At 39.5% G+C, this 13,936-nt stretch overlaps 1 protein-coding gene across 4 annotated transcripts in view; it reads right to left on the bottom strand.

Moving 5' to 3' along the window:
* Positions 1-13,936, bottom strand: part of LRP2 (LDL receptor related protein 2) — a 199,709-nt gene that overhangs the window by 144,402 nt on the left and 41,371 nt on the right. For all 4 annotated transcript variants that reach the window (XM_032637870.1, XM_032637872.1, XM_032637871.1 and 1 more), the window contains exon 4: positions 11,554-11,670. In XM_032637870.1, coding sequence (XP_032493761.1) covers positions 11,554-11,670 — 117 coding nt within the window. The remainder of the gene's footprint in view (positions 1-11,553; positions 11,671-13,936) is intronic.

Below are 13,936 nucleotides of genomic sequence, written 5' to 3'. Positions count from 1 at the left end.
GGGAAACGAAGGTCCAGTTCTTTGGCTGGAGGGTCATAGAAAGAAAACAGGCCTAGAAGCCAGGAAACCTGGGACCTGGGGTACCACTCAGTATCTATTTACTCTTACTCAAGTTGTTCATCCTCTCTGTGTCACCACGTCTCCATCCACACATTTGGATAGGTTCCTTCACAGGGTACAGGGACCTCAAAAGACAATGTCTAGTAAAGCTTTTTGAAAAGTCTGAATAACTGCTACCACATTATGCACATATGGTCACTTCACTGCTATTAACCAGATGCTTAACTCTGGTTTTTGAGATCTCAATGGAAAAATCAGCATGTCCCTTGAAGAAAAAAGGTACTGTCAGTCTCTCCCCTGTGCTTCCCCACACTTGGAACATGTACCTCTCATGATCCCTAAGTGTAGGCTTCATCCTGTTGGTTGATTATCTGTTTCCCCCATGACATCATGAAACCCTCTGAGATCAAGGATCCTGTCTTACTCATTTTTAAATCCCCATCACTCAGTACAGGGACTGGGTCATTACTCACTGTGCTCAAGAATTGCTTGGTATTGCTAGAGTTATCACTTAAAAAAGCTTTTAAAAATAGTTTGAATGTCTGCCTTTTATGATCTTTTAATAGCCTCCCTCTCACAAGTATGATATCTTTCTTGGTCCATTCTTCGTTTCATTAAAGATTATTTTCACAATGATTCTCAGATTCTCTTCTGATTTCTTTTTAAGTAAGAAAAGGGTATGTCTCCAACACCAGAGAGCACAGTCCCATTTTGTGAAGTCCCCCAATAAAGGAATAAGCACAAATATTCTCATCTCCAGAAGTTCAAAACTAGTCTGTTAAGTGTCTTTAAATACTTTAACTGCCAAAGTTACATGTAGTCAATCATATACTAAAATGGAAGGCATTTAATAACTGATTAAAATTTTTAATTTTTCTGAATTTTATTTTATTTATTCATTTATTTTTTAAACCCCACATTTGTTTATGCATTTATTTTTGTCTGTGTTGGGTCTTCGTTTCTGTGCGAGGGCTTTCTCTAGTTGTGGCAAGCGGGGGCCACTCTTCATCGCGGTGCGCGGGCCTCTCACTATCGCGGCCTCTCTTGTTGCGGAGCACGGGCTCCAGACGCGCAGGCTCAGTAGTTGTGGCTCACGGGCCTTGTTGCTCCGTGGCATATGGGATCTTCCCAGACCAGGGCTCGAACCCGTGTCCCCTGCATTAGCAGGCAGATTCTCAACCACTGCGCCACCAGGGAAGCTCCTATTTTATTTTTTAATAGCCCAAGAACCAGCTAGTGTTTAGGGTTATTGATGTCTTTTCATCACTGAGATGGTGCACATTGCAGATGCACCTTCAAAGGGTCACACAGCTCAGTTAAGTAATTCTGCCTTCAAGAGATGCCTAGAAGCCAGCTGAGTCCAGCAAGCGATTCCTTTCCCCCATGTGCCGGATAGCGTTTAGGGTCAGTATGCCATCTAGCCTTTTAAGAGAGGAGCAGGCAGGAAAGAAATCTTAGAAAACCCAACTCTTTGCAATAGAGAAGTTATCTATCAGGAGGAAAATTTATCTGGGCTTGGACTGTGAGTCTCTCATTTCAGGTGATTATTGTAGATGTGAAGGCTCTGAGACAAATATGCTGGGCAGATCTCTTGTTCTCCCTGTCCTGCTTTTTGAGAACCAGTCCCATAAAACTGAAAACCAGTATCCACCAACAAGACTAAAAGTTTGCTGACATGGCTCATTCCCCCAACAAACAACAAGGCCAGCTTGATGTCATCAGAGAGGGTATTGGAATGGTTAGAGGTCAGCAGTTTGACACTTGGGATGAAGAATGAACAGCTTTCTTGTCTCCGTCCACGCTGATAATGAATCTCTGTCAATCAGCTAAGGGCTTGCCTCAACCCCTGTACACCTTCTGGTCTCTTCAGTGTATGATTAAGTGGAGGGGTATGCCCATAGGAAAGACTGCACAGAGCCAGGACACAAAATACACAAAAGATTTGGGAAACTGTTTCCAAAAGTTTTTCCCCCTTTGGATACCCACACAGAGGGAACAGGTCCAAGTTGTACACTAAGCAAAGTAAGAAATGAAGAGATTCTACTTCCTTTAAAGATTTCTACCGCTAACAGTATTAATTAATGGGTTTCAATCTACCCCAGATAAGAGGAAGTCACAATACTTTGTGATAGGGGATCTCTAAAGTCTTACTTTTTGGTTTATTTGCCTGGAGAGTCTGAGTCTAACCTTGTAAACTTTTTCCCAAGGAGCAAATCCATCATGTAGCTGAAATGTCCTACAGGACTTCAAGTAAAGGGGAAGTGTAGTAAGAGAGGAGACACTGTACAAGAACACCAGAGAAACTCATCCTGCTAAGTTTTGTTTTAATGGAAAGATGGACAAACACCTGTTAACTAAGGCCCAGACCTCTAAAGTTTGTCTGATACAAAAATGCAAGAACGTCCTCATTGAACATTGTGGTACATGACTCTTTTTGAATTATGGTTTTCTCAGGGTATATGCTCAGTAGTGAGATTGCTGGGTTGTATGGTAGTTCTATTTTTAGTTTTTTAAGGAAGCTCCATACTGTTTTGCAGCTCTATTTACAATAGCCAGGACATGGAAGCAACCTAAGTGTCCATCGACAGATGAATGGATAAAGAAGATGTGGCACATATATACAATGGAATATTACTCAGCCATAAAAAAGAAACAAAATTGAGTTATTTGTAGTGAGGTGGATGGACCTAGAGTCTGTCATACAGAGTAAAGTAAGTCAGAAAGAGAAAAACAAATACTGTATGCTAACACGTATATATATGGAATCTAAGAAAAAAAAAAGTTCATGAAGAACCTAGGGGCAAGATGGGAATAAAGACACAGACCTACTAGAGAATGGACTTGAGGACATGGGGAGGGGGAAGGGTAAGCTGGGATGAAGTAAGAGAGTGGCATGGACATATATACACTACCAAATGTAAAATAGATAGCTAGTGGGAAGCAGCTGCATAGCACAGGGAGATCAGCTTGGTGCTTTGTGACTGCCTGGAGGGGTGGGATAGGAAGGGCGGGAGGGAGGGAGACACAAGAGGGAAGAGATATGGGAACATATGTATACATATAACTGATTCACTTTGTTATAAAGCAGAAACTAACACACCACTGTAAAGCAATTATACTCCAATAAAGATGTTAAAAAATATAAATAAAAAAAAGAACGTCCTCATTCACACCACCTTTTCCCTCTCCCTTCCTTTCTCCAACTTCCAAATGATACATGTCCATGTTTGCTCCTCAAAATTGGGAGCTGTCTCCAAATATACATGTCAGATTGGTGCTTGAAGACTTTTTTAATGTTTTCTCTGCTAATGATTTGGCTTGAAGCAAGAAATTTCCATGCTATAGTTCTGTTTACATAATCAAGGAGGAAGATGTGGTTTAAGAAACTCGTAGGCCTCCCAGAATGGAAATCATTCACAGCAGGGTAAGACACACATATTAGGCACTACTCTTTATTATCTTAACAGGAAGGCTATAAATACATTCTGTTCTCAGATTTTGACAAAATAGCCAAAAAGAAGACAAATTGATTCTAAAGAAAGAGAGGGCCTCTTAAAGGTATATTATGACACTTAAGCCAAGATTAAAAGGAAAACAAGAAGTTACTGATATAAGTCCTGCCCAGACACCTGGGACTTTTCAAGGTCTTGAAGTCATCCTTTATAAGTTACTTTATGTTAGTCTGCTTCCAAGGCAGGATAATCCAGTCAGAGTAATGATTTGCCAGAAAAAGTTTACTAGTTTGGCCACCAGCACTTAGCTGCAAGTACTATCCACGAAGTTAAATGAGCAAAAACAATAATAATCATCAATAACATGTATTGAAAACTATGTGCCAGAAGGCTGTTCAAGTACTCAATGTGTATGAACTCATTTTGTTCTTATAACAACCCAATGAGGTAGTTACGCTATTGTTCCCATTTTAGAGATCTTACATACATGCCTCTCTGAGGTACAGAGAGGTTAAACAATTTGAAAAAGGTCATACGACTGGTCAGCTGGAGAACCTGAACTCAATTCAGCAACCTGGCCCCACTACGCTTGTTCCTAACCACTATAATAGGTATTGCTACCACTTACAGGCTTCAGAGTAATAGGAAGAGAAAATTACAGGAGGAAGAATGAAATTGAATGAAAGAAAATAATCTTAAAAAGATAGCATGAAAAGAAAGAGAAGAAGCAACGCAAGGGAAAGTTTTTCTTTCTTCCTTTCAGTTTCTCATTCCACTTTGGGAAGTCTGGAGAAGTCAGGCCAAATCTAAATTTCATCAAATTATGGCATATTCTACTAAGGACTTCAATCTGGTAAAATCTAAGAATTCCAGGAAACCCTATGCTAGGAAACAGAGCTTTCCAAGAGTACCAGGACAAACAAGAGAGTCCATACCAAAAAAAAACAGACCACAAAGCAGCAGGAGACCAACTTATTCCTTTCTGACCCCCCCCCCACCCCGCCTCCTGTGTCAGTCAAATTCAAGTCCCTGAAGTGACTGTCATCACGGACTAGCATCTAGGGAGTGCAGTAATATGCAAGAGGACAACAGAGAAGCATTTCCTGCCTCTTTCCAAAAATAATTTTTTTTTTTTTTTTGCGGTACGCGGTCCTCTCACTGCTGTGGCCTCTCCTGGTGCAGAGCACAGGCTCCGGATGCGCAGGCTCAGCGGCCATGGCTCATGGGCCCAGCCGCTCCGCAGCATGTGGGATCTTCCTGGACCGGGGCACGAACCCACGTCCCCTGCATCGGCAGGCGGACTCTCAACCACTGTGCCACCACGGAAGCCCTCCAAAAATAATTTGAAGAGCCTTTCAATGAAAAGCATATACATAATATTTATAAAATGTGAATAACAATTCAGTACCTTGGAAAGAGAAAGTAAATATGGTCTTCCCAAGGGCTACTAGAATTGGACTAACATCAAGTTTAGTCTGAGCAGCTTTCAGGAGCCTGAAGCCAAAAAGGGAAAGACATTAACTTATATAGTTTCCCTTACCGCCTTCGCTTTGAACTACCTGGTCTGAAGTCCTAAATCCCTATCTGGTCTCTATCCATGGTGACCTGATCTCAGACCTAAGTTTAAAAAGCACCCAAAAGGTCTGCTCTGAAGAGTTTGGATCTGCAGTACCTCTTTCTTCACATACACAGAACTATCACCAAAATCTGCAAAGGAGGATAAGACTGACATAGTTCTAATTTTTTGAAAAATAATAAAAATCTCACATGAGCCCTAGCATTGGAGTCACTGAGCCACAGGATGGAACACTGTGCCTCAAATGCTCCAGGGAATAATGCAACATATATTTATTGAAATCCATCTTCCTAGCCGTGCTAAGAACTGGATAAAGAGATTATAAATGAAATTATGAGTGAAGTAACACAGGTTTTTAAAACTATTTCATTCAACAGATAGTAACGGACTGCTAAGTACTACAGAAAATGATGAACTTCATAAAATCCCTGCTCTCATGGAACTTACATTCTATTTAGGAGGGTGGACGGACAGACATTAAAATAAATGAGAAAGAGTAACAGTGAGGAGGAGTAGCTCTCTGATAAGGTGATGTTTGAACAAGAACTATTAGGGTTATCAACATGGAGGTCACTGGTGACACTGACAAGAATGTTTTTGGGAGATTTGGAGATGGACTGTTTTCAATGCGTTCAAGAAAGAAAGAAGGAGAGGAAATGGAGATAGACAGCGATTAAAGACAATTCTATGTAACTTTGCTGTAAAAGGGAGCAGAGAAGTAGGGTAACAGCTGAGAGGGATCTTAGGGCCTTTTAAAAGATGGGAGATATTTATAATGTGCTTGTAAGATGAAGACTAAATAAGAGATTTTTCTCTTTCCTCAAGGTTTCAGGGCTCTGAATCCTATCTCAAACTGCTAAAAAAAAAAAAGGTCCGGCTGTGATGTGATATGTAAGATGCGGTCAGTCTGCTTCTTCCTTCTCACGTCGAGTAGAGAGAATAGTAAGAGCAAGGTGCTGAGCAAGGGCTGAGTTTGATGAACATGTCCGTCACCAGGCATCACTGTCCAAAGAATGACTTATCCCTCCTCTTCACTCCCTCCCAGTTATGCCCCCAGTCGGAGTTTCAACAGTTAGAAATATAAAGTTAGATATACAAAATTCTAAAGAACAGAAAGTCAGTAGAAATAAAACTTCAGAGACGAAGCCGCCCCCGTGGCAGGCAGACCAAATACTGCTGATTACCGGCAAGAAAGCCTTCATTGTAACAAGGATTTGACCCTTTCTTTGGCATTCCTAAGTAACAAAAGAGAAGTGCTGCAAACCAATGATAATTAGCAATAGTTTTACTCACACCAAAAGCATGCTAATACGGTACTTGATAAAGATGAAATAATCTGTTTACTTAGCTAAGAAAAAATTACACTATTTTTGAGCAACGGAAAGTCAGTGCAACATTATTAATTGAATGACCCATAATTGCTGCATTGTTCCGATGTTTATCTTAGACTCTGAGTGAGTGGGTTTTCCTTGATGCTAATCCCATTAAAAGCAAAATGGATGGCAGTTTCAACTCTCTGTTCCTTAAAAAATAGTAATAATTGACAAACTGTTTAATAGCAGGTGCCATTTTACAGATGGCCAGACTGAAGAGCAAAATAACTTAGGAAAAATGAACTTTTACCTGTTTCACAGCTGTACACACACACACACACACACACACACACACACACACACACATATATTTTTTCAGAAAGTTCTCAAACAGTAGAATAACCAAAAATATCTTATGCCTTATGCATATAGGAACACAGCAGACAAAAAGACCAAATATGATACGAAACTATTTATTTCAAGGATAATCTTTTTATTGGGACATTAATACCCTTGCCTTTCTTGCCATCTCACCCATTCTTTTCCCTCCCTTCTCCCTGCTTCCCTGAGTGGACCCTTACACACCATTCATTGTTATGTAAAAGGAGTGCTTGGAATGGACACAAGGTGCTCTGTCTTGGAGCTCAAGACCTTGATCTTAGAAGCTTGAAAGGGTAAGAACTATATCCTAGGGGTCTGATCTGACAGGCGGGACTATGAACTACAGAGTCAAGCTTCCTGATCCTTTCAAATATTTGGGGAAAAGAAATAAGTCCTTCTTGGCAGTTTTCCAACATCCTCCACTATATTTAAGTGGTTTCTAGTGCCTAGAAGACCCATTCCTATAGACAATCTTATTTCTGAGAAATAGACAAATTAAAGCCATATTCATAAACTGATTCTAAGTTTGTCCAAAAGTAATTTTCCTATTCATCAAGACTCCAAAAACAACAGAACAAAGTGTCATGTCTCACAAAAAGGTTTTCTGTCTAAGCCTCACTTAATCCTCCATTATGTGGGAACATTGTAATTTAAAACAACTAATTAAACAGTTGCTATATATCTGAAGCGACATTTAAAATAGCTAAGTACCTCTAGGACTAAATGTATCTTAGCATGATTATCAATGGCTGCTAATATCACAAAGGGGCAGTTAGACATTAGGTGCCTCCTGATGGAAATACATACCTTTATATACAAAGTGTTGTTGCCCTTATACACACACACACACACACACACACACACACACACGAAACCTTGCATGTGTTCAAGCCTCTAGACTAGTGCTATTTTCAACTGGAGCAGGGGAGGGGAATTCTGCTCCCAGAGGACATTTGACACTGTCTAGAGACATTTTTGGCCATCACAACTGGGAGGTGCTGCTGGCTTCTAGTGGACAGAGGCCAAGGATACTGATAGCTATTCTACAATGCACAGGACAGCTCCCCACAATAAAGAATGATTTGGACCCAAATGTCATTATTTCCGAGATGGAAAAACCTTACTCTAGATCTCGCTACCAATTTCTAGGAAATACAGGGGACAGAAGAACATGTTGAAGGATATCAGAGGGTGGGTGCAATGAGCAAAACCCAGACTATGGGAAACTCCAGAACAAGTCACTTGCTAACTCCAACATATAGATTTTCTTTGGATTTTTATTTAAATGACACTGTAAAAAAATAATAAGCCAATTGAAGAATTTTTAAAACTGAATGGATTTCTGATTACTTTAAAGAACAGTTATTAACTTTTAGGTGTGATCATGATACTGTAATGTTTCAGTCCTTATATTTTAGCAATATAGATACTGAATTACTTAAAAGACAAACTTACATGATATCTGAGAACTGCTTCAAAATAATGGAGAGAAGAGATATAGGTAAGATAAAATTAGCTATGAGTTGATGTAATCACTCTGCTTTTGATTATGTTTAAAACCTTCCATAATAAAAAGCTTTCAACAATCATTTTAATAATAAATAGCTAAGTAACCTGTAGGCAAAAATGCTCTGTAAACTTCTTACACAAAAGTAAAGTATTCCAAGAGCATGGGCATAGGGTTTGGACCTAGGTTAATATCCTGGTTCGTCTACCCTTACCTCTTGATCTCTGTAAAGTGGAGATGGTCCTCACACCTACTTTGTAGTACTGATTAATGCGTATATGTGGAATCTAGAAAAATGGTACAGATGAAACGATTTGCAAAGCAGAAGTAGAGACACAGATGCAGAGAACAAACGTATGGACACCAAGCGGGGAGAGGGAAGGTGGGATGAATTGGGAGATTGCAATTGATATATATACACTACTATGTATAAAACAGATAACTAGTGAGAACCTACTGTAGAGCACCAGGAATTCTACTCGGTGCTCTGTGGTGACCTAGGTGGGAAGGAAATCCAGGAGGGAGGGGATATATGTATACGTATGGCTGATTCACTTCGCTGTACAGCAGAAACTAACACACCATTGTAAAGCAACTATACTCCAATTAAAAAAAAAAAAATTGAATATGATAGTGATTGATGCCCTGGGAGTGACACTCCCCTTTTCCATTTCCCACAAGAGCTCCAAACAAAGACGGAAAATAAAATGAGGCAAATCCTCCCCCCAGTACTGGCACTTTTTAAAGACTTTGATCCAGGTCATTCATTTCCTTCCTGTACAAATCTGGCTGTGGCCAGGAGATCAAAGCACTAACAAGGAAGTATGAGGATTCTTTTTTAATTTCCTCTGATTTGTTTTTTTTTTTTTTTACACTCTTCCTTACAGAACACATAGCAATAAATAAATGAGGTAGAGAGAAATAGGAAAAAATACCTCATTGTAAAACCTCCTTACATGTGTGAGATTCACTTTAGGGCCATGAACCCTGAAGGATTCATGACTTGTATGATTCCAGAAACAATGAGGTTTAACTCTGGTTCAACAATTACTTGTATGTACTTAAAAAAATGAACAAAATCTTGATTAAGGATTCCTGCCCAGATATTTTACAAAGCTCACTTCCTTTCCTTCATTCCTTTCTATACGAGCTGCTTGAATGCTTGTACCCCGCCAGCTTTTTTCCAGAAGGTCCGTCGGCAAAGTCATGAGGCAGCTGTATTGGTGACTTGAGACTTGGCTGCAGGGTGTTCACATGGAATAAATCCAAACAGTCTGTTTTGGCTGCCTTTTATTTTCCCTAAAATAGCATTTCCTGCAGTACCATTGCATTTGCAATAAAGCACTCATTTTTATCCACTTGTAAATAAGGGATAAAGACACAGACTGTTGGCTGGTGGCACAGGCCTCTGGTTCTGTTCTTGTACAAGGTAGGACTTCCTCCTTCTGTAAATAAAGTCCTTCATGAACAGTAATCATCAGACTTGGACCAGAGGACGAGCTGAGCTCTAGCTCTGCCACACACCATTTAACCCTGAACAAGCCACTCCATCCTTTGCTGGTTCAGTTACCTTATTCGTAAGACAGTATTATAATACTGGCCCTAATGTCCTCAGTGAGGGGTCTAATAACAATAACCACTGGAATTTACATAACACTTTGAAGTTTACACAATACTGCAAAATATAATGTATGATTTGTCTCTATTATTAATCAAAAATATTTTCTTCACTTGCCACAATAAAGAATTTATTGTTTGCTTTACAAAGTACTCAAAGGGGAGTCCTTGACTCTGGACTTGCTATCTGTGACATCCAGACACACACTACCATCTCTAAAACTGCCGGTACCAAGTCTAAATTCTCCATAACTTTTCCAAAGTTAAAGAAGACCCAACCTAGAGGCAACACAATCTCTTTCAAAAGAAAACATGTAAGTTAGAAATTACAACAGAACTATACCAGAAAGTCTGCTAGGAAATGGAAACACAAAGACAAATAGCACAGACTCCTCTCAAAGGAAAATAACATACAAGAGAAGAAAGCATTGGAGAAGTTTTTTGTTTTGTTTTAATGTACTGTGTGATGACAGTGAGGCTGCAGCGTGAATCTGGACACACATACGAGTGTTTCTTCCATTAAGAGCACAATTTGAACACTACAGTAAATAGGAACACTTTGCTCATAACCAGTTTATGTTACCTCCCACCCTCGGCATGGCACCATGTTGGGAAGTGTAGCAAGATGGCTCTTTCATTAAGCATACAATATACCAAAGGAAGGAATTTAGAAACAGTCAAGAACTAAAATCCTATCAAAATGATCAAACAATAAAAGAGTTGTCCCATGAGAAGAGACTAAAACCTAAATCTTTAGTTGGAAGCATAATAACCAAGAAGTTTATGATCAAGGTTTCTAAGGTACACAAAATCTATCCACCGATTATTAGAATACTAGAATATTAAAATAACTCCTTGAAGTCTGAAATGCAGTATGCCAGAAAGAATGCCAGGGAAAGATATATAAAAACTCAAAGAAGCTCTGGGTAAATTCATAAATGATAGACCTATAAGCGCTTTTGAGAGAAAATGGGTATGTCTGAGACTAAAGACAGAGTTAGATGGACCAGAGGACGGACACAGCAGAATAATTAGTATATTCTTGTATTCTAACAATTCTATATAAACCTCAAGAGAGGCAGATTACTCTTTACTCATTTGTAAGAAGTGATTGCACTTTCTTATTTTGCTTATGGTCATATTTAAACATTATACATAGAATACTGTGATTTGTATGCTTTATCTTGTGGTGATCAGTTACAAATTGATATAGTATTCTTCCATTACACAGATAGCCATTTTCAAAATGTAACACATTCCCAAAGGTGATCTGGAAAACACTGAGTCCATAAGAGCAGAAAAACTGAGACATTTGACCCATAAGTTTACCATGGTAACGTACTAAAAGTTAAAATTGACCAAACTGGATTTTGTACTCATTGACGTTTTGTGATTCTGTGTTAAAGTTAAAAGTTTCTTACTTCAAGACGTACAGAAACTTGAAGTGCTAAGGCAGGACAGACTCAGAATGTCTTGCTAAAAATAGACTCCTACCAGAACATCACCTCTAATCCACACAAGAATCTGCCAAGAGATTTCAATAACAAGAGGCATATTGTAGGCATTTCTGTCCATCAACAAATTGATTAAAATGCCAAAGGGACAAAGGTGAAACCAAATACAGTGCAAAGACTGTAAGGGACTCACGGCAGTTTTTCTCATCAGTTCCATCCAAGCAGTCTGTGGAATGGTCACATCTGAATTCTGCTGGGATACATTCACCGTTTTCGCACGTAAACTGATGGCTTGAGCATGTTCTCCCAGCTGTGAAAGGAAAAAAATATTACTTTGTAATTACTGAAAAACACAGACCAACTAACAAATATGACAGTAACATTAACCCAGCTACTCTAAGGTAGACATCTTACAATGTGAAAGCAAAAGTGTTATTATCAGGATACTATCAAAATGCCCAGAATCATATCAACATTCAAGGTTGTGAGTGTAGACAATTATATTATCAACATGTGTTGAGAATACAATATAGCTTGAAAACCTATACAGTAAAAAGGATGAATGAAATAAGAATTTTGCAGGTATAGGTATTAATCAAGGATCAGTAAGGTCCCCCTCATTGAAATCCTTGTTTAAACAAGAAGGAAACATGCCAAAGAGTAAACAGTGTTTATCTCTGAGTATTAGGAATGGGTGATTTTTTTTTCTTTAGAGTTTTCTCTACTATATAAGCTTTCTACACTGAATACCTGTCAATTTCATAAACATAAATTTAAGCTAGCTTGATTTTATCTTAAGGTGATTAGGGTAGGTGAGAGCAGAGCACCAGTAGTTTATCAAATTTGCCTCTGGATAAAACAGACAAAATCAAATGAATCAATATTCCAAGCATCATGTGAATTCTATTCTGTGAGTCTGAGGCAGGAATTTTTTTTAATTTATTTATTTTAATTTACTTATTTTTGGCTGCATTGGGTCTTCGTTGCTGCACGTGGGCTTTCTCTAGTTGCGGCGAGGGGGCTACTCTTCATTGTGGTGCATGGGTTTCTCACTGGGGTGGCTTCTCTTGCTGCGGAGCATGGGCTCTACGCACACGGGCTTCAGTAGTTGTTGCACAAGGGCTTAAGTGTTTGTGGTTCATGGGCTCTAGAGCGCAGGCTCACGAGTTGTGGCGCATGGGCTTAGTTGCTCTGCAGCATGTGGGATCTTCCCAGACCAGGGCTCGAACCCATGTCCCCTGCATCGGCAGGCAGATTCTTAACCACTGTGCCACCAGGGAAGCCCTGAGGCAGGAATTATGATGGGACTTTTTAATTGTCCACATAAGAGAGAAGCATTTGGGGAAAAGATGATCTAATAAAAAAATAATTTAAAATGCAAGAGTTACCTTATAAAATCCATACTCATTTAAAATAGTATGGAACATTGCTCATAAATTATTGCTGTAAAGTTATTTCCAGTCTCCCCAAGCAGTTGCCCTTGGTAGTTCCCATCCCCTCTATGTAGTATTATTATCAAGGGGTCATCCACCACACATTGCATCACAATCTACAGCTCAGCTTTCTTCCTACTCCGTGTGGGGAGCAAGGGAAAATGGAACCAAATGGCATATCTAGCCAAAAGATAAATAACCCATCATTCATTCATTCAGTGTCCACTTATCAAGAACCTACTATCCGCTAGACAGAATACCAAGCCTTAGGGATACAAGCTGAATAAAGCATAGTCCCTGCTCTCCAGAGCTTCACAATCTAGCACTGAGTACCTACTAGGTCACCCTTTTCCTCTAGGACCTCTGAGAGGCCAGCCAGAAATATCAGAGCCCAGAACAGATTTCCTAGAAACAAGGATTTCTCCCTGCTCCCTACTATGCCTGGTACTTTTCCTTCCTCCTTTCAGTCCTTCTGAACTACTGTCCCCCACCTCCCTCCCTTTTTGCCACTCCACCTCAGATCCGGATGCACGTAACTGGACCTGATGTAGATATGCTGTGCTCCTATCTGGCCTTGACTAGCTCCTGTCTGTGCCCTCCTCAGGACTGCCATTTGTCACCACCACCACCCTCCACAGACCTACATAGTTTGCTGGTTTCCCCTGAACTACTCTGTCCCAAAGATCACCATCTCTTTGTTGCTGGCAGACCTCATGACCAGCACTGACAAGCCCTAACAGATTGTTTAATTATACAGTCTACATTTTACCTTTACACCAAAGTCAAACTCATAAGTATTGAGAATTTCCATTATCTTCCTCAAAAGAAGGTTTCTAGTGGCTCGACTGAAGAGAGTTCATACTCCCATTGCTGGACTCAAAATTCCTGGACTTAATTCTAATTTTTTATAAATACATCTAGAACCTACTTCTAATTTTTTATAAATACATCTAGAACCTACTCAAAATTCCTGGACTTAATTCTAATTTTTTATAAACACATCTAGAACCTATTTTTTATAAATACATCTAGAACCACAGCACCTCCACTGCTAGTCACCTAACAAACAAGTTCCCACATGACGTAGCCATCAAAAGTATCTGTTTCTTCTTTGATCTTTGCAGACAATGTCCGTGTGAAAAT

Source organism: Phocoena sinus, chromosome 7, assembly GCF_008692025.1.
Source record: "Phocoena sinus isolate mPhoSin1 chromosome 7, mPhoSin1.pri, whole genome shotgun sequence".
NCBI classification, from domain to species: domain Eukaryota; kingdom Metazoa; phylum Chordata; class Mammalia; order Artiodactyla; family Phocoenidae; genus Phocoena; species Phocoena sinus.
Note: the sequence above shows the minus strand (reverse complement) of the source record. Positions and strands in the feature narration are given on the sequence as shown.